Source organism: Phymastichus coffea, unplaced genomic scaffold (genome assembly GCF_024137745.1).
Source record: "Phymastichus coffea isolate CEN01 unplaced genomic scaffold, Cenicafe_Pcof_1.1 PCOF00004, whole genome shotgun sequence".
Taxonomy (NCBI): Eukaryota; Metazoa; Arthropoda; class Insecta; order Hymenoptera; family Eulophidae; genus Phymastichus; species Phymastichus coffea.
The window spans coordinates 10,685,105-10,706,681 of record NW_026706815.1 but is presented as its reverse complement, the minus strand read 5'-3'; the positions used below and the strand labels follow the sequence as shown (position 1 = coordinate 10,706,681).

General features: G+C 31.2%; 1 protein-coding gene across 2 annotated transcripts in view; it reads right to left on the bottom strand.

The window, feature by feature from the left end:
* LOC131666766 (dystonin) overlaps nucleotides 1–21,577 on the bottom strand; it is a 540,494-nt gene that overhangs the window by 504,559 nt on the left and 14,358 nt on the right. For both annotated transcript variants that reach the window (XM_058939663.1, XM_058939671.1), the window contains exon 2: nucleotides 4,123–4,365. In XM_058939663.1, the coding sequence (XP_058795646.1) occupies nucleotides 4,123–4,264 (142 nt within the window). In that variant the 5' untranslated portion in view covers nucleotides 4,265–4,365. The remainder of the gene's footprint in view (nucleotides 1–4,122; nucleotides 4,366–21,577) is intronic.

The window sequence follows — 21,577 nt, the reverse complement described above, 5'->3', positions numbered from 1 at the left end:
TCGACCAATTCTAAGCACTTTTTGTTCTACAACAATTTTTCCAAAAGTTGACATTTTTTGAGTAAAAAAATCATGAATTTCTAAATTACACTACGATACAAAAACCGCCATATTTTTTTTTCTAATCAACAGTTTTTAATAAAGTCGAATGCGCTTGAAAGATAATTGTCCCATGTTGTGAAAAATATTATTTAGGGAACCTATTTTAGGGTCCATTTCTTTTCAGCAGAGCGAATATTGGAGAAAAATTGAAAAAAATTTGGAATTTTTTCGAAAAAATCGGCCATATTTTTTTTTCTGTCAAGATTTTCAAAAAAACTTGGTGATTTTTCGAAAGAGCATACACTAAAACATAAGGAAACCAAATTTCATCCAAATCTATTGAGAATTGTACGAATGGCATAATGTCAAATCGAAGCATTGCAGCCATGGACGTTTGCCACTTAATGGGTTAAGCATTGTTATCGGTAGTATTATTGTTGTCTTGTCCCTGATTAATTTAATACCATAAAATAAAAAATAAATAAGTCTTCATGAGAAGGATATGCAGATGAAAAGAAAGTTTTTAATATTTTTGATGAAGAGGCAAGATTCATGACACAAAAAGACATGTTACCTAAGAAATCTCCTAACCGTTATTTATTAGCCTATAATATATACGAGACTTTGAAAAGAAGAAAATGAAAGATCTCTAGCAATTTGCGAAGAAAGTAAACTGATTGTATACTTTAAAACATCGCAAAGTTCAAACCCCCGTGGAGTATGCTTCACAAGATTTTGAATACAAGGGAAAACATTAATATTAGGAATTTTCTGTCTCAAAAAATTTATAAAAAATAATGCTAAAGGGTATAAGCCCAAAAAAGCATTTGTTTTGAACCTTGCACCCGGTAGGCCCGGGTTCGACTACCAGTCCCTGCTGATTGATACAAGCACCACTGAAAAAAGTCATGTACTTTGTTATCAAACACATTGCAAGTCTCTGTCGCTGATTAGCACTGATGGAACATAAATAGAGCAACGTTAAACAATATAAGAAAAAAAAATCTTTGAAAAAAATAAATATTGCACTGTAGTATTTGTTGATGTAGCTCAAACCTTGAACAAAGTTTGACATAAAAACCTACCATTCAAACTCAATAAAATCTTACCTTAAAATCTTTACTTACTCTGAGCTCATGAGCATACTCTAAGCTGTATGAATTAAAATAAAAATTAATAATAAAATAACTAAATTATATTCCATAGAAGCCGGTTATCCCCTACGGTATTGCTTTTGATCCTTTCTTGTATTTAATTTACATTTGTGATTTCTTAATGAGGGAAGTTATAAGTATCACCATTTGTGCAGATGCCATAGCAATATTAACTTCATATCTTAATGCAAGACAAGTCTTTACAAATATACAGAAGTAATTGAAAGTGGCCCAACTTTGGTTCGAAAAATGAAGGGTAACGATTAACAAAGTACAATCTATATAGGTAAATTATACCTTCAAAAAAAGAATTTACGCTCCAGTTCACATAAAAGATCAATCAATACCGCAAGAAAATAAAACTTAATACTTAGAGATATATCTAGATGATTATATTTGGACTAAGCAAAAGCAACTTCACTGACGGTTACGAAAATTTTACTGGTTGTTAATCACAAAATCAAAATTTTCAATTAATAATATAATTTTAAAATGTAAAAGTTCAAAATTAGGCCACTATGGACTTATAGAATCCAATTATAGGTTGCGGCAACAAAATTAAACATTGATATTATTCAATGATTTGAAAACAAAGCTCTATGATTTATTCTGAATGCACCGTGAATGATATAAATGAAGTAATTAGATAAAAAACATTATGACAACTATAAAAGAAGAAATAGAAGCTGTATGCATAAAGTACCCAAATAGAATATTTAAGTATTCAAATCGCTTGGTGAAGAATTTGCTTCATACAATATCTAACAATATCTTCATACAATATCTAATCTAGATTAATCTAATCTAAATAATCAAAATTCAAAGATATAAAACACCTTTTATACAAAATTAATACTTGTATTGTTCTATTTATTTACAAAAATAATGCAAATATATAATGATAATGGTACGGATCACTGGAGAAGTACCTTCATATATATTTTTATTACTAATTGTTTTAGAAAATGCACTCATTATCATTTTTAGAAAGATTGCAAATAAAAATGGTTAATAAAAAAAACTTTTTTAGTGTAATATAATTGTGATTTATTTTGATTTCTTCAAAATGTTGTTGATGCAATATAAGTAAGTTTTTCTATTACTATTTGAGACCGATTATTATGTGATTACTATGAGTTTGTTTCGTTGTTATATAATTGCTTCTACTTCATTTTCGCTTCGCAAATTTGTTATTGTTTTGTTCATAAATGTAGTAAAATGTAAAATTTGTAAATATATAAAAAATATGGTTTATATATAAGTTGTTAAAAATTTTACATATTGTTTATGCATGTTAAAGATGAAATCAATAAATGTACATATTATTGATTTAATCTTATTAATATAATAATTAAAAAAAATAGAATAAGAAAATTTCTTTTTTTAATAAAACCATTATAACTATATTCCCCACCGAAAAATACATCATTTTCTTTTTATCATTGTTTTTCTTAAGTGCATGATATTCAAAATGTAGATAATTTTTGAAAAATTATAATTTTCTACAAAATAATTTGTAATATAATAAAAAATAAGTCAAGAATAAAGTTTAAAGAATAAACACGCGCAGTACAGCTATATATATCAAGAAAACAATTTCATATTATATTATAAGGGCATTACAAGAGCTTTCAAATAAGTGATATAACATTTTTTTATGACAGAATGTGTAATAAAAAAACTTAAAATTTGCTGTTTTCATTTTGAGCGACTTAAAATTTTTGAGCAGTAGTGTATATTTTATAGTATTAGTATTAAAACTAACAAAGTATTAACACTACTTTAAATTCTCAGACATTTATTTCGATAAAAAAGACTAACAATCAAGGGGCGCGACAGCACCCTGAGGCATGAATGCCGAAGGCGCGGATTACGCGACATTATACACAACGAAGTCGGGTGTTAATCAAATAGTATGAAAATAATTTTTGTTTTTTCTTACTTTTAATTCCCAGAAATATCTCGTAAAAAATCATCATATAAGCTATTAATTAATTCAAATAATAATGAACAAAATTTTTTTTCCTGAAAATGATTGAGGCCAAATGTAATATATAGGAACGTAGATTTCAACGATGATCTCCCGCTATCTTGCAGAATATTTGACGTGAGTTACAGGTAGTTTTTAATAAATAATAAGTCAAAACTTGACGTATGAAGTTATAATAATAAAAGTAAAATAAAAAAATGAATGCTAGATAAGTGACACACTGCGGACAAGCATACTGACACGCAAGTTAGCTCTCGTCGTGTTTATGAAAAGGTGGGGAATTAAAATGCGAACTAAGCTAGTAGCATTTGTAACTATAGTTATACCTATATGAATACGTATAAGTAATATAACTACTGCTGCCACCGGTTGTTTATTTAATGAGCTGGGCATCTAAGGCGAAGTTCAAAATATTGAAGAAGATAAATTATAATTGATGGAACGAAGTTTTTTCGGCAGAAATGAAAAAATAAAGTTCAATGATGTAAAAGTTGATAGTTATTTCGCTCGAGATGATTTTAATTGAGATATATTAGCAAGTGACAACAGAGTGTTTCCCAATGATTGGTTGACTCAAATGGAAACCTGGATACAATATATGTGTTCTATTCAACCTGCTACTCTAACTCATGAATATTAAAATAATAATAGCTAACAAAAACTCGCCAAGATAAGCTAACAGCACAAGTAGTAGCAGGCATTAAAACGGAGGATAGAGGGTAGATCGAGGGACGAGAGCTAGTTGTAGACGCATCAGTGGTGGAGGGTAAGACGTGTAACAACATGCAGCAGGTAATTGTAGGCAGTACAAAGCAGTCAGCGCAGAGTGTCACTTACCGTGAATCTCGGCGAACATGGCCCAGCAGCCCCAGTGGCCAGCTTGGGCATGTCTGGGCCTGTCCTCGAGCGACGTGAGCTTAGAGAGTAGTCGCTGACCTTTAAACTTGGAGAGAGACTCCTCGTAGCCACGCTGCTGCTGCTGCTGTTGCTCGTCTCTGAAATGGTCACGCTGTCCAGCTTGCAACGAGTCCGCCGGGTCGAAGCCTAGCCGGTCCTTGTAGTAAGCCTGCCTCGACATTGCGATCGTTGTTTTGTTCACAGTAGCGTCAGCTACATTAACTCTGCAGCATCGTCAATTGCAACACTGGTGGGCGCAAGCTCGTTATGGCACTTGAAAAACTAAAAAGGTCGTTGATCGTTGAGCAGATGATCGTTGAGGCCTATGATCTAAAGTATATGTGTATGCACACGTGCGCGTGTATGTGTCTGTGCGTATGCGCGTTGTTTCCGTAGAATGAAAACGCCGGGTTAGAAGAAGTGCAGCCGTGCTCCGAAAAACGACAACTGATCCGGCACCCGAGTACTCGGCCTTAAGGATCCGGAAAGTCTAAGCAATATTCCAAGCGAACATGTGGGCAAGTAAGAAGGGGCTGGGCAGCGTTCCGCAGCATGCGCCGCCATCCATCGAGCTACTGCCGTGCATGGCGAGATTTCTATTACCGCAAGCGACAAATCACGCAATCTCGATTCCCGATTCGCGTGGCTAGCGCATATATGGCAATCGGCCACGACCGTCACTACACTCTACTCTCGGCCGTGTGGGTGCCGATGACGCCACACGCTTTTTGTGCGAGTCTCCACACCTCTCGCACGATCTCTCTTGCCTTGTTGCTGCCTGTCTCTCAATCTTCCAAATGCTACAGAGATAACATGCGCAAGACTCAAATTTTCCGCTAGTCAATCTGCTTCAACCTTATTCTACCCTACATTTTAGCGTGCTTCCCATCAACCGTTGCTTATTCCTAGCGATGATAGTCGACTCATCTTCATATTTTCTCTTATTCCACAAATTATAGAAAATCGAAAAATCGAGTTTTTTTCAAAACAGATTGATTTATTTTAATTTCGTTGTTACGATTTCGAGGATTCTTTTCCACAGTCCATTATTCTAGAAATAAGATTATCACACAAAACTATTCAAGCTCTATAATTTATGTTAGGCACTCTGTTATCAATATTACACATTTTCTTTTAAATTTAGTTGATATACAATATAATTTAGGTCAGCGGAATAGTGAAATTCAGACATTTTTTCAAATAAATTTGGTTTTCATTAATTTTTCCACTTTGATTTCTTATCTTTATTGAATTATGATACAAATATGCGTTTATATTTATGAATTGTTTAAAATTTTATTCAAGTCTTATTTTCCATATTTCATAACTTAAAAAGTTTTATTTATAATGTCTCATAAAATTTTCCAATCTATATAACTATCTTTAAGACAGTTATCGAAAAAAATAAATAAATAAAAAATTACGACTGAGGGTTGAAAATGTACAATTTATATTGATTTTATATTTTTATAACCGTTTAGACATATGCAGATTATTTATCAATTCGTAAATATCATTAGGTTAGTTAGGAATATTGGTACAATCAAGGCTACATACTTGATATCAACTATTAAATTTGTTTTCTAAAGCAGACATTCCAGTAACAAAACATTAAAACGTTCGATTTATTTTTCGAAATTCCAATGGCCGCCATGCAAGAAAGTTTTTTCTTATAGCTCAAACAAAAATTATGGCCTTTCAAACAATAAAATATGTAGTCGTCGACGTTTTTTGTTGGTTAATTTGCAATATTTATAGTTCTAATCAATATTTTTGCCACCTGAAAAAAAACCAGTACGTTCCTTAATGAATAGGTAATCATTTGACTCATTTTCCAGCCCGATAACTTGATTAGCAACAAAGTTATGATCATTTAAGCTTTCAATTTGTTAATAACAAATTATTTTGACCATTTACAGCTTTCCACCATCAAAATTAAGAATCAGGAGATCAAAATGGATATAAATCACTTAGGTGATCTCAGAGACATTCAAGTTCAACGAAAACCCTTGTTACGCCTAGACTAAGGTAAGTGGAACACAATGTGTTCAATTGCAAAATTACAAAATTCATGTTTAATCAGTATAACACCAAACTACTATCGTTTTGAAAATGATAGTTACTTGACTTTAAAACCATATGTTTTTCAGAAATAAAATCAAATTCTGAAAAAATTATATAATAATCTTTTGAATACTATCTGTTAAATAAAACCGCCATCTCATTATAGAAGCATGTATCTTTGTGAAAAAAATCGCATTAGACTGAGAAATCTTTCGCATCAATTGATTCGCCAGTGGATCATCTAGATTGATCTAGATTATCAAAATTATTACGGCAATTGAAAAAAAAAAAATAATACGGATTTTCAAGCCTTTTCAGATACAAACAAATGCCTTTGTTTCAAGATATAAACTGCAAACGCCAGAAAAAAATTTAGCTTATATTTTCAAGTATCCCTCAAGTAAATGTGGTAAAATTGAAAAAATAACTTATTTTATTTTATACGGTAATCTTCAAAAAACATTATCTTGTCAATGGCTTGTCCAATTACGTTCAGATTTAATGTATCACAGTAAGTTTTAGAACTTTTTAACTGTTCATAAATTTTTGAATATATTAATTAAATTTAAAAGATCCAGCATCTCAAAGTTGACCATTTAGTTCAAAATAAGTTGTATTTTTTTTTGTTTTGGTTGTAAAGATTCAATGTATAACCCGAGTATAACACAAGACAATAGTTATATTTCGCTACACTTGTTCGAAGATATTTCACTTGTAGTACCGCAATTCGTTAGTGAAATATCTTCGAACAAGCTTACTCATATAATTGTGATCGAACTTCACTTGCAAGTTCGTTTAATCATCAATAGCTTACTGCAATCTGTAGCTACAATAAAATAGTATGTTTAGAAAACAATGCACTGGTATTTAACCATTTAAGTAATATATTCAAAAATTTATTAAAAATTAAATACATTAAATTGAACCAAATCTCAACTACATCTACCCGCACGCGTTTACTCAGCAAGTACTAGTGATTGTTACGCAATCGAACGCAAACATTGACTGCGGACCTTCAAATAAGCGGCGACTGTCGAGTTTTCTCGAAACTTGCAGGCAACTAGTGAACAGGTTTGCTAAGCTAGCTTCAGCTGATCTACCTATATCTGGTATATTACAATAAAGAAATATCGCCCCCGCCGCCATGCTAGGTAGATTTTTCGGTTTCTAGTTGATAAATATTGGTTTTATAGCGTAATACTTAATAAATTTGAGTGAGTTTTTTTCGGGTAATCAAAATACTTTTTCCCTTGAAGATCTTTTCAAGCCGAATTTATTTGGAAAAATATTATGACATTTCGGTAAATAATTTTGATAACCCGAAAAAACTTATTCAGGTTTGAATTTATTATAATTTACTTGAAAGACAGCATCATAATTTATTAACTCAAATTTTAGCGTCTAAAAATTGAGAAATGTTGGAGATATTATCACATTAGGTGTTATTATCTCAGCAACCCAACAGTTAACGGTTGAATAAGGAAATGTTGTTGCACGGTAGCGTTACGAAATTTATTTTATCGTCATAAATCATAAAAGAAATGAAAGTTTACAATATCGATTTGTGTTTAATTAATGTTTACTTAAAAATTTGACATATTTTATATTTTTATATTTTTAAATTGGTTTATCGACACTATAATAATCAATATAGCTGTTGTGTTTGACAAAAACTTATAAAATTTATTCCGTCACCATATTGTATTAATTTCCTATTCCTCTCACACACCTTTCAAGAAAGGTAAAACTATCATAAGAGTAGGTTTCAAATCAATATTTAGAACATAACCAACGGCAAGCATGTGCATATAGTAGAAATTAATTTGGATTACGGTAACGACGGGCCTTTTCCACTTAATATGAAATGGGTTGAACGACTTACTTTTTGGAACGAATAAGTTTCTCTGATACATTGTCTAATAGTTTAAAATTGATGCATCATAATCGGTATCGTAATTAATTTCTACTATATGCACTTGCTTGCCGTTGATTATGTTCTAAAAATTGATTTAAAAATAGTCGCTGAAGCCTAGTCACATGACAGTTTTACCTTTCTTGAAAGATATCATAAACATTCATATCATGTATTATCTATTTGATTTCTGCGAAACAACAAGCTGATCAATTTGAATATCTTTTTGGGTTACAGATAGCGATGTTACCTACATCTGCAGTTCATAACCATATATGCCATTGATGACAATGATGTTTTATGCGTATTGTATGTAGAGGGAATGCGTTGTATACTATAAAATCTGAGACAAAAAATTGCATGTAAAAATGAACCGTGTAAAAATTTTGTTTCTTGAATAACTTGTTCTAAACTGCATCGGTCGAGCTGAAATATTTTTCAGGTCTTACGTACTAATCTACACTTCCATTTTGAGTTATCAAAACATTGATATTAAACATGTAGAAGTAAGAAAAAAAATGATTTTCGACAATCCTGAAGTTGCTAACTCACGCAAAAATCATGAGAGCTAAAAATTTTTACTGCTCAGGAGCAAAACGTCAGAGCTCAAAAAATCCAACGGTATTCGAAATAGTAGATGAAAATAATCAAAAACTGCTACCATGAAATTAAAAAACTTTAAACGTGAGTTCTTTTAAGGTATTAAAAATTAGATGAAAAAACGTCAAAAATCTTGTGTTATTTTGACCCGCTGTAGATAAGTCCCGTAACGAGGTACTCAAAAAACCGACTGTTTGAAAGATAATTGTTGTAACTTTAAAACGAGGAATAGCGCGTTTTTTGAAATCGTTTTGTACCAATTTTTTTTATAAAAAAACACGTTATTTTTAGAATGTGAATATTTAAACAAATAAGAGAGATAGAGAAAAATGTTAAAGAACAAAAAGATGCATAGATCTGCATCTTGAAACGATATTTGAACAAAAAAAATTTTTCCAATTTCTTGACATATCAAGAAATTCAAAAAATATTTATTTAACATTCACTTATGCGGCATTTTATAAATTACTATTATTCTATTATTCTGAAATTGATTTACTTTTAAATTATATACTTTTTCAAGTTATAAAAAAATTAAAAAATGTGCTTCATTTTCATTAAAAAACTTAATTAAAAATTATTCTACAATTAAATATTTATTACTAAACTAATTATTCATTCTTTCTAACTATACATTGATCCACTCAAATTTAATTTCATCAACGTTATACTGTATCGCTTATTACAATAAAATGAAAACAGCTCAGTATTGTTTAAAAACACGAAGAATCAATTTTATAAGAATATAATTGGTAATGATAATTACATGCTTAATCATTGCACTGTATATATACTAGATATCATGTGATAATAAAAAGTCTTCTGTTCTACGAAATGGATGTTCGAAAATTTTTTTCTATTAAGTAAATCAACATTACATTACAAATGTATAAGTAGTTTATTTGCAATTGATCGGTACGAATCGTTATTATACACAATGGCAAAAAAGAACATGTTATCTCATGCTACGTGTAATCAAATTGAAGCACTGTTCAAAATTATTTTGTCTATCTAGTTATAATAAAAAAGTAGAATCTTAATAATCGAACCGTTGATTATAATGTAAAAAGTTTGAAGAAATTCGGTGTACGGAAAATAAATTAAATAGAAAATATATAAGAAAAACGACATCTTCAGAAGATATTGTGAATACAAGATATTGTGAATACAAATATATTGTGAATACAAGTTTACGAAATAGAAAATCATGTGGACTGGATTTAATAACTAACATGAATAGGACATTAAAAAATAAAGTAAGTGATTTTACAATTTGCAGGTTTAAAGAAAAAGGTATCTACAGACATGTAGCTTTTAACCTTTTCTGGTCGGTACCATGAACGGACAAATATAAAAATGTTTTTTATCGATATGTTGTTCCATAGTTCTAAAAACTTAAAATGTAAAGGAATATACGTTTAGTGGACACATTTTCTTATATAAGTGCGTGTTCACATATGTGAACATTAGTACTATTTAGAATGAAAACATTCAATATTTGTCAATATATGTGGACACAGATCAGAAGAGGTTAAGAAGTCACTTTTGAGATTATAAAATGTTAGAGAACAATTGTTATAGACTAAAAAGCATAAAAAATAGATACTCAATTAATGAAGAAAATTTCTGTGGAACGATAAAAATAAATTCAAAATTGTTGGTAGCAGAAAAAAAGTTTACGTATGAAGAAGACAAAATGAAAAATACATAAGAGATTTTATTGCTCCTAGCGTGAAATATGATGGAGAATTTATAATGCAATAGGGTTGGGTTGTTTTGTTTCAAGTCGGTGATAGGGTTGGTGGAATATTAAAAATGAATGAATATAAACAAAGTTTAGAGGACAACATCATACCATCTGAAACGAGCTTTATTGGTTCTTGATTCACTTTTTCATAAGACAATGATCCACAACACACCTCTAAATTATGTACAGAATATTTAGCCTTACTTGAAAAGAAAAAAAATTAAATTTAATGGAATGGCCACTTCAATTTCCTAATTTAAACCCAATCAAATTACTGTAGGAACAATTTAATCGTTCGATCAAAAGAAAATACGCCCCACGTCTGCATCAAACTTATCGACCATTTTATAAGAACAGCAGAAAAAAATTAAAAGTGAAAGTTTAAATAAATTGGTTAAAAAAATGCTAAAGTTTTTTCGAACTGTTATAAAATCCAAAGGATACCATTTTGATGAAAAAAAGGTATAAATAGTGTACGATATAATTTGTGTATTTGTTTGGATCATAAATTATGACTTGTAAAACTAGATGTTTTTTTTTTAATAGTAAAAATATTCTTTATTTGTTACTTGGTAATACTGTGCTTAATTTGTTGTTAACGTTATTTAAATGATGTAACTCTTCAAGACACTTTTTTTGTTTATTTATAACTATTTTAAATTAATTAAAATTTGTTCTAACAATGATGAGTAGTTGAACGATTTCCTGAATATTTAAATACTTTATTATGGTAATAGGAAATTGTAAGAAATAAAAAACTAAGAATTTATTCATTCATTATGTATATCACTTGTTGCAATCTATAAATTTAGATAAATTAAACAAATATATTTTTAAGGGTTAGATACACATTTTTTTCTTTAATAAAATAATTGTAAACACGTACATGTATAAAAAAGCACTTTTAAATTTTTTTATAATGGACTTGAAAAAATGCCTCATTTCAGAATAAAATCAATTTAAGAATAATAGAATAATAATAATTAAAAAAATATTGCATTATCTGAGATTTTAATGAATGTCTTTTAATTTTTCGATATAATATATAATCTGAATAAATTTTTTTGTTTAAATCTACAAGGTTTACAACTACACTTACCGATTGTAAAATAAATAAATAGATAAATAGGTAAATAGATTTGTAAAATAGAAAAATGTTGTGAGTAAATTTTAGTGTATGGCAATCAGGCAATCAATTGATAAGTACAGTCTTCCAAAAAGAGATTGGGTAGCCAAAATGTACGTATTAGTAGAAATATTAATTACGAGCTATGGCTATTAAATAATGAGACTGGTGTTGCTACAGATGAAGAACACATGCTCAAAACATTGACAACCTAAAGGTGTTTACCTTAAAGCTTGTCCTTTCATATGTAGTAATTTTCTCTTCTGTAAATAAATCCGTACAGCTAGTCTTCGTTTGCAGTAGAATTGTTTTTTTTTATTTTATTGGGAAAATAAGTGTAACAATAGAATGAAATGTAAAATTTCACATGAAACTTGGTAAAACCACTATTGAAACTTATAATTTATTGAAAAAATTGTATGGCAATGAATGTTCATCGCGTACGCGTATCTTGCAATGGTTTACATGTTTTCAAGATGGTCAAGAAATTATTGAAAATAATTAACGTCCAAGTCACCTTTTGACGTCAAAAATGGATGACAATATCGAAAAATAGGTAATCTGGTTCAATCTGACCGTTAGTTAAGTATTCGTGTGATGCTGAATTTGTAGGGATTGAGAAAGAAAGTCTAAGGCAAATTACATATGACAATATCAGCATGAGAAAAGCATGACAGAATTTTGCCTAAAATTATCTCATTCGAACAACAAGAAATTTGTAAAAAAATTTTGTACTGACACATTGAATACCATTGGAAATGACTCAAACTTATTAGAAAGGATAAATATATGTGACTAGTCGTGGTTTTTTACTGATCCTGAAACAAAGCGCTAATCCATACAATGCTAGAGCCCAATTCCATCGAAGCCAAAAAGGTTCGACGAATACGCAAATCAAAATTCAAAACAGTGATGACTGTTTTCTTTGATATTCATGGAATTGTGTACCTTCAGTGGGTTTCTGAAGATGAAAGTGTCAACCAACATTACTACATTTAGCATTGTTTTTTAACTCCATCAATACTTAAGAAAAAAAGATTCGAAATATAGGAAAACAAGTCATTGATTCTCCACCAAGACAATGAACCGGCTCTTTTTTGACGTTATCTTTCAAAAGGTTCAAGCTAAGTACAGTATCCTAGTATTGGTCGGATCTTGGGCTGTACGATTTCTATCTCATCCCTATGGTAAGATTTGCATTAAAATGAATGCAATTTGATTCTGTTGAAGCTGTGAAAGAAAAAGTGGAACGCGTTCTGAAGAAGCTTACAGGAAAAGAGTTCAGCACTGTTTCGAACAATGAAAAATTCACATGGAGCGTTGTAGAGATAGAGGACTATACATTGAATATGACAGTAAATAAATGTACGTGAAATAAAAATGTTTTACATGAGTCCTGTTATTTAACCTCATTTGATCGGCACCATCAATACATATATGAAAAAAATTTTTTTATGGATTTATTCTTTCTTTGTGCTAAAAACTTAAAGAATATATCATTTTGTGGATATATTTTTAGAATATAAAATAAATGTATGTAGAGCTCAGCACTACAATGCATTGCATAGAATGCAAACCTTAGCAATACGATGCACTCTTTGAAATTTTGATGAGTGCTGAGTTGCGTAATTACAACTTAACAGTTATTGGATATAAAGGCTCCGAAGTCGAGCGTGTAGTTTTAGTGTCCGTAGATTTATAAATATTTCAAGATCATATGTCTGTAATGCCACTCATCAAATATAATAAATACATATATGGAATAATTATCCCTTTTAATCATACTTTATTTCAACAATATTTTCTTATATAAATGCATATCCACATATGTATACACTAGAACTGTTTGAAATGAAAAGATTCAATATCTGTTCACATAAGTGGACACAGATCATAAGCGGTTAATAGCCACACCTTGTACTTATTGTAACGGTCCTATCTATGAGCTCTTCTCTTATTTTCACTGGATTACTGCAAACCGCTAAACTCGTAAATCTGCTTACATCAATTAGTTTATTAAACGGCGCCACCTGATATATTATATGATGTGTATTAGTACTAGAGTCAAATTTCATGACCGTATAAGGAGCGTGACGTCACTTTACTTATAAATATAGATATAATAATTTTTATTGTTCAATTAAAATGCGTTAATTAAGAATAATTTCAATGTAACAAAGTATTTTTTATACAGGGTGTCCCATTTTAATTTACCACCCCCTAAAACAGGTTAATAATTTGCTCTGAGAAAAAAATGTTTCAAATAAAATTTGTTGGGTTCGAAGGGGGGCATCTTTTGGCTATTTCAGCTGCGACCTTGAACATAATCTTCAAGGTCATTTGAAAGTCAAGACCAAATTTTCATATGAAATGTGCATATTTTATGGCGGATTCGGATTCTACTAAAAAAGAGAAACACTTTTTGTCTAAATCATTTTTTGATCATCAATAGGTAGGTAGCTCTCCCTTTAACTGAAAAGAGAATTTGTTCTAGAAATAAGATGTTTTAGATGAATGTTACTAGCTTCAAACAAAGAACAAAATGTTTCAAATAAAATTTGTTCGGTTCGAAGGGGGGCATCTTTTGGCTATTTCAGCTGCGACATTGAACATGACCTTCAAGGTCATTTGAAAGTCAAGACCAAATTTTCATATGAAATGTGCATATTTTATGGCGGATTCGGATTCTACTAAAAAAGAAAAACACTTTTTGTATGAATCATTTTTTGAAAAAATCCCAAATTTTTGTTGTAAACGGCTTTAAAAAAGTAGAAAAAATCATTAGATATCTCTACCTTAAACTGAGGTTAGAATTTTTCCCACAGTTAAGAATGATTTTGATGAATGTTACTAGATTCAATGAGGGACATACTGTAGTGACCTTCACCACGAACTTGCTTAAGAGCCATCAATGTCATCTGAAGGTCATCAAGATTTTTTGAAGGTCAAATGTTTATTTACAGGTAACCATTACATTTTATCCGAGGAATTAGAATATTAGAATCAGAATATTTTTCTCGTAAATGCTTTATTTCTCGCTAAAAGACATTTTTTTGCTTCGTTATCGTTCTATTGGTAAGGCTTGTAAATTCTTACAGCTCCTCAAAGCTTCTCATCATTAGGTTTTCATTGACTTTCTGAATTTCAGATTAAATAAAAATTAAATTATTAATTTAAGATTAAATATTCCCTAAAAATCTACCTATAACAGATAATGGCTGACTACACGCCATGATAGAGATAGTTAACATGATCAAGATTCTGGGAGAATGTCACGACAATTACAAGGCTGCAGCGAGGCTGTACGCTGAAAGGTATCCGGACGCTCGTCATCCTACTAGGAGGAATATTGAATTTCTAACGATAAGAGCTCAAGGAGGTAACTTAAGAAGGAAGAGGCGACGGACGGGCCCAAGAGAGCATATTGCGCTTGGGGTTCGTGCTGTAATTGCCGAGGATCCTCATATTTCGACGCGACAAATTCAGTGAATGCATGGAGTACCCAGATCAACAGTTTCCCGTGTATTGCGTTATTTTAGATTTCATCCATATCACTTGCACCTTACACATGCCATTGAGCCTGGTGATCCTGCCAGGCGACTTAGATTCTGTCAATGGGCGGAAACACGAATGCGCATAGATCCATTTTTCTTTGATCGGACTCTCTTTACAGACGAGGCAAAGTTCGACAATATGGGAGGAGTTAATCTTCATAACGCGCATTATTATGCAGAAGAAAATCAACATTGGCAGCGAGATCACCGTACACAAAGACGGTGGTCAATTAATGTTTGGGCGGGCATAGTTGGGGAATACGTTGTGGGTCCAATTTTTTATGACCGTAATTTAAACGGCGAGCTTTATTTAGATATTCTCGAGAACCAAATTCCACCTCTTCTAGAAAACATTCCGCTAGAAATAAGGCGAGACATGTGGTTCCAGCAAGATCGTGCTCCCGCTCATGGTCGACTACTTGTCAGGAGATTTCTGAACGCGACATACCTAAATAGTTGGATTGGAATTGGTAGTCCAATCTGTGAATTCCCTGCGCGATCGCCAGATTTGACCCTATTGGACTTCTTTCTGTGGGGGGCCGTGAAGCAGAGAGTTTACGCGGAAGCCCCGACGACGGCACAAAATATGATGGAGAGAATTGTTGCAGCATTCCAGGCGTTAACCCCACAAACATTAATAGATGTCCAAAGAAGTTTTCGGCAGAGAATACAAATGTGCATTCAACAAAATGGGCAATTGATAGAGCACTTGAGACATTGAAATTTCCGTGACTAGCTGAACGAAGGGGTCTTGCCTTAAGTGGTTGGACGTGAAGGTCTTGCCTTAAGTGATCCAAAGGATACCTCTGTCTTTGTTTGAAGCTAGTAACATTCATCTAAAACATCTTATTTCTAGAACAAATTCTCTTTTCAGTTAAAGGGAGAGCTACCTACCTATTGATGATCAAAAAATGATTCAGACAAAAAGTGTTTCTCTTTTTTAGTAGAATCCGAATCCGCCATAAAATATGCACATTTCATATGAAAATTTGGTCTTGACTTTCAAATGACCTTGAAGGTCATGTTCAAGGTCGCAGCTGAAATAGCCAAAAGATGCCCCCCTTCGAACCCAACAAATTTTATTTGAAACATTTTTTTCTCAGAGCAAATTATTAACCTGTTTTAGGGGGTGGTAAATTAAAATGGGACACCCTGTATAAATTTTAGGGCATAGATTAAGATTATAATATTTTTAACTATTTTTAACTAATAAATCATATTGAATTTTAATGTGCAAATTTAATTTGTTCATTACGTTGTAAATGTTAATTATTATAATAAAGTGGATACTCTGAACTCAAGATGACTATCTGAGAAACATGAGTAAGAATTCGTTTCATTGATAACAACTAAGTTATTACTGTTATCAATAAATAAACAATTAATAATTTATGTAAACAAATAATTGTATATGAATCAAAAGCGTTAATTTTGTACATAATAATAACATTTTTATAATTTATTAATTTTAATTAACCGATTTAATATTTACATTATAAGATTTTGCAAAAATACGAAAATTAATTATAATTCAAATTTTGTTAACTAATTTAATTAGTTCTTTTTTGAAATTTCTACTACAAGCGATAAATTATTGCTATATGTAACATTTTCTTATCATTTTATTGTAAATATTGCGCTATTGTGTTAACTAACTTTATTAGTTAATAACTTTTGACTCTACTTTTTGTGATAAGTGTAAATTATATTTAAATGATCCATATAAACTTCTGTAAATTTAACATAATTTAGAATTTCATTAGTGCTGTCGATTCTATTGTAAACAAGAGAAAATGATTTTGCACACTTGCGTAAACAGTTGAAGAGGGCTGTTTTGCGAAAATAGGCGGGAAAATCTGTGTATAAATACGCTGATTTTTGCACAGGCTGGTATTCTCTCCTAGCCTTGCAAACTGAGCGCTCGAGATTGAATGAACTTGGCTTATACGTAAGTTATTTCTCTCTAGTGATTAACTAAGCAATTCTTTCCTTTGCTGTTGTGATTTACGCTCGACTCATAGAACACTTCGCATCATAAGAAGCTAGGGTAAAGTCTATCTTTCCTTAAGCCCAATCCAAACAATTATAGATATTTCATTTATAATTTTACTTCAAACTCAATATTTATATATATTTTCAAAGTTAAAACGAATTCTTACTTATTAACGCGACAGACCACGAGAGTACGAACAAAATAATAAATAATAGGTGATATTAACATCACATTATCACTTTATTTCAAATAATCAATTAAACTATTTGGAGAAACTGAAAAATGAATTGAAACTAGGTGAAGTTCTAGCTGGCATCGATTTTTCTAAAAAAATAGGTTATGTCGTACAAGACGTTGCTCAGTCATTTCATCATAACAATTATCAATACACGATATACGTTTGTATTTTTTTATTACAGAAATGATCATTAAAGCAACATAAAATTATATAATAGCACAAATCATGACACCGCAGTGGTCTACATTTTGTAAGAAAGTATAATGCCTAAAATAAAAAAAATTCTGGCCAAATGTGAAAAAAATTATTTATTTTAGTGATAGTGCAACACAGCATTTCAAAAATAAATTTTGAACATGTTATCTTTTTCAACATGAGGAGGATATTTATGTTAACGGAAAGTGGTACCATGATAGTCTATTGCAAAAGAATTTGTGAAGGATCAGTTCAATATTTTAAAAAAGCTACTTCGGCCAACCTTCTAACTACACTGAAAGAATTAGTTTATAAAATTTTACGACTATTTGGTAAATTTTTACTAAAAAGTATATTAATTTGGTTACAAATTGAATCTATGTCAAGTTTTACTCATACAGTATGATTAATACTTTAAATGGATAATAAATTTTACTAGATTTAAATTAAATGTTATTATGCTACAGAACAAAAAAAATAAATAAAATAATTCTTATAGGTTAATGAATACACTAATACCAAATAAAAATATATTTTTTTTATTTACTTCTAAGGTACTTTACAATCTGTTTACATGAAGACAATAAGTACATTTTTATAACTGTATGATTAATTTACATGAATACAGAAGATTACTTTAGTGAGTATTTTTACTAGTTCTTAACATTATTGAGAGAAATACCAAATAAAAATATATGATTTTTATTTCATAATTAAAGAGATGCATTAATTAATTAAAAAAAGATTACACTCAATACTTCGGTGTATAGTAATATCCATCAGAAAGAAGGGTTATGTACGCTACAGTGCAATTTTCAGTATTAATTTATTAATACTGAAAATATTATAAATTATTAAAAAATATTAAAAATTTTGTATTATCTGGTATTTAAAGCTGCAGAATGATTTATATTTATTCTACTTGAAGTTAAGGACGTTTCCCTGCCTTAACCATTCCACAGTAGTTGTCTTGATTATCGACGTTGAGTTGAAACTTGGCAACGTCGCGCATGAGATACTTATATATGTGTACTGCTATGCGTGATATACTTACATGCAGAACTGCACGATGCGGCGTTGCCAAGTTTATCTCAAATGTACTATTTTCTTGTTATTTATATTAATTTCGTAATAATAACTGTTATAAGATGGTTTGAAACTTTGAGTGTTTAATAATAATATGTTTTTCTTATTAGTCATCAAAAATTTGTTCGCCTGTGTTATTTCTGGCAAGATTTATTGGCCATTTCAATCGCGCTTCCATAAGACCACGTGTTAAAATGCTCATCATAATTATTAAATTTCTCTAGTTTTTGGATTATAACGTATCTCCAAAAAACGCGTGTGGGTTCGGAATACTCTAAAGTATCATACTAAAAAGTTTCGTGAAGTTCTGTTATACTTTGGTTAAGGCAGGGAAACGTCCTTAATCATGACACATCTTTCCATATTTAATGGTGATAGCGTGCATCCCATAGTACTAAGTTCTTATTTTTGCAAGTTGTTCCAAACAGTGATTGCAAATCGATTGGTGTGGTGGACAGAACATTACAACCTTATTCTACAAGACCAAAGTGGATTTCAAAAGAATAAGTCATGCATAGGCAATATTACGAACCTCAGTCTTAAAATTGAAGAAGCCTTTATTGAAAGAAAGGACGTTGTAGCCGTGTTCCTAGACGTACATGGGGCTTTCGGCAATATCAACATTGATATTCTTCTCTCGATTTTAGCCAATATCGGTTGCTCAAGCCCTATTCTTAGGTACATAAAATTTTTGACGCACGAACTCCAAAATTTTTTTTGAATACATTAAAAACGGCTTTAGGCTTGTGCATAAAGGCGTACCGCAAGGGGGTGTCTTAAACCCTCTCCTTTACATCATATATGTAGCAACTATTACTTCCAGTCTCCCCAAAACTATAACTACATCCTCATTCGCTGCCAACCAATTCCTCTTTTTACGAAAGCTATGTGCGTTCGTTACACAGGTGTACAAATAATAAGTCATTTTCTGTATCATAAGCAAACTATAGTATTTCCGAAGAATTTTAGTGCGCTGAATCCAAATCTAGCCTTAGAATTGTTCCATCACGTTAGGTTTTTGAGATATCCTAACATAAAAGTGCAAAAAACACTTTTTTGACCTATTTGAGGTTATGTAGCATCGTAGATAAATTTTTTTCACAAAGAACTGTTCAAAGTAACTTAAAGTACAAATCTTTTCCTTTCAAATACTGTTGAGTTTCTCTAAATATCTTTTTTTTTTCGTCCAGATATCGTATTTTAAAACATTTATATTTATGAATTTCTCAAAATTTGATAATTCATTAACCCTTTGAAGCACACATTTTTCTATTAGCTTTTATTGCATTAAGAATTTTACTGGAGAATTTCTGGGGTTACTAAGTGTGAATCTGCAACCAGAATTACGTTTTTTCAAAATCCATATGTCTAGAACGTAATTTAAAAATTTGAAAATTTTTTCATCCGGTCATTTTGAATTCGCCATATTAGAATTCAAAAAAATGTAATTCTGTTGCAGATTCGCATTCAGCACCCCCGAAAATCCTCGAGTAAAGTTCTTCATGTAAAAAAGCTAATAGAAAAATGTGTGCTTCAAAGGGTTAATGAATTATCAAATTTTGAGAAATTCATAAATATAAATGTTTTAAAATACGATATCTGGACGAAAAAAAAAAGATATTTAGAGAAACTCAACAGTATTTGAAAGGAAAAGATTTGTACTTTAAGTTACTTTGAACAGTTCTTTGTGAAAAAAATTTATCTACGATGCTACATAACCTCAAATAGGTCAAAAAAGTGTTTTTTGCACTTTTATGTTAGGATATCTCAAAAACCTAACGTGATGGAACAATTCTAAGGCTAGATTTGGATTCAGCGCACTAAAATCCTTCGGAAGTATTATAGCTCGCTTGTGATACAAAATGTTGTATACCTGCGTTATCGATTACGGCCTTTTCGTTTACTATCTATCAGCATTCCAAGGTTTAGCGCATAGCGATTAGAGTTACTACGGGATATCACAACAGCACGTCAAACAATGTTATAATCACTGAGTCTAAATTCATGCCTATTAAACAGTGAGCTACCAACCTATATCAATGTCTTGGCTAAAGCCAGATCAAATAAGTGCTTACACTCAGCGAAAATCGTAAATAACTTCTAGAACTTATGCGATCGAAAAACCAAGTCGTACTCTATCAAATATGTTATTAGTGAATGTACTCTTGTGACGAAGCGATAAGTGAATCGAATGATCTCGCTAAAAGTGCGATCGATGGCTCGCTCGACCATGTCTCGCACGCAACTTCGTGCCGAGGCTTTCTTGGAGAGCTGCTCAAACCACGGAGCGCGGTTCACTCTGTTTCCCGCTGTCGAAGTAACATCTCCTAAGAGGGCTCCGTACCTTCTGCTTAGCGGATGAAGACGTGTGGCCATGAGTTGGTTCTTATTATCATTAGATCATCGAAAGACAAGTAGACTTTGAAGCCGTTGTAGCATGGGAAGGAGGGTTTCTTCCACCATCGTCGTCTTTGGAGTTGACAAGCTGAGTCACCGAAAGTCAGCCTAACCTAGCGTAAGTCGCCAATTGTCTACGCAAACCGTTTGATAATTCGAACAATATGATTTAATTTTATAAAGCTAGAAACGAAATGGCCGTCTGTGCGGAAGTATAAATGACGTAATTGATGTAATTTTATAAAGTATGATTAGCGTAATGAGTGATTGATTTAATTTTATAAAGTATGAATAGCGTAATGAGTGATTGATCTAATTTTATAAAGTATGAATGGCGTAATGAGTGATAGATTTAATTTTATATAGTGTGAATAGCGTAATTGACTTAATTTTATAAAGTATAAATGGAGTCATTGATTTAATTTTATGAAGCTAGAAGCGAAGCGACTGTGAAAAGATGAATAGCGTGAGTGATTCAATATTATAGAGTATGAAAGGCATAATTGATTTGACTAAGTTGCCGAGATTGCGAGATTCACGGTCTTGGACTGTAATGGTAATTGTATAAGAATTCAAAGCTGA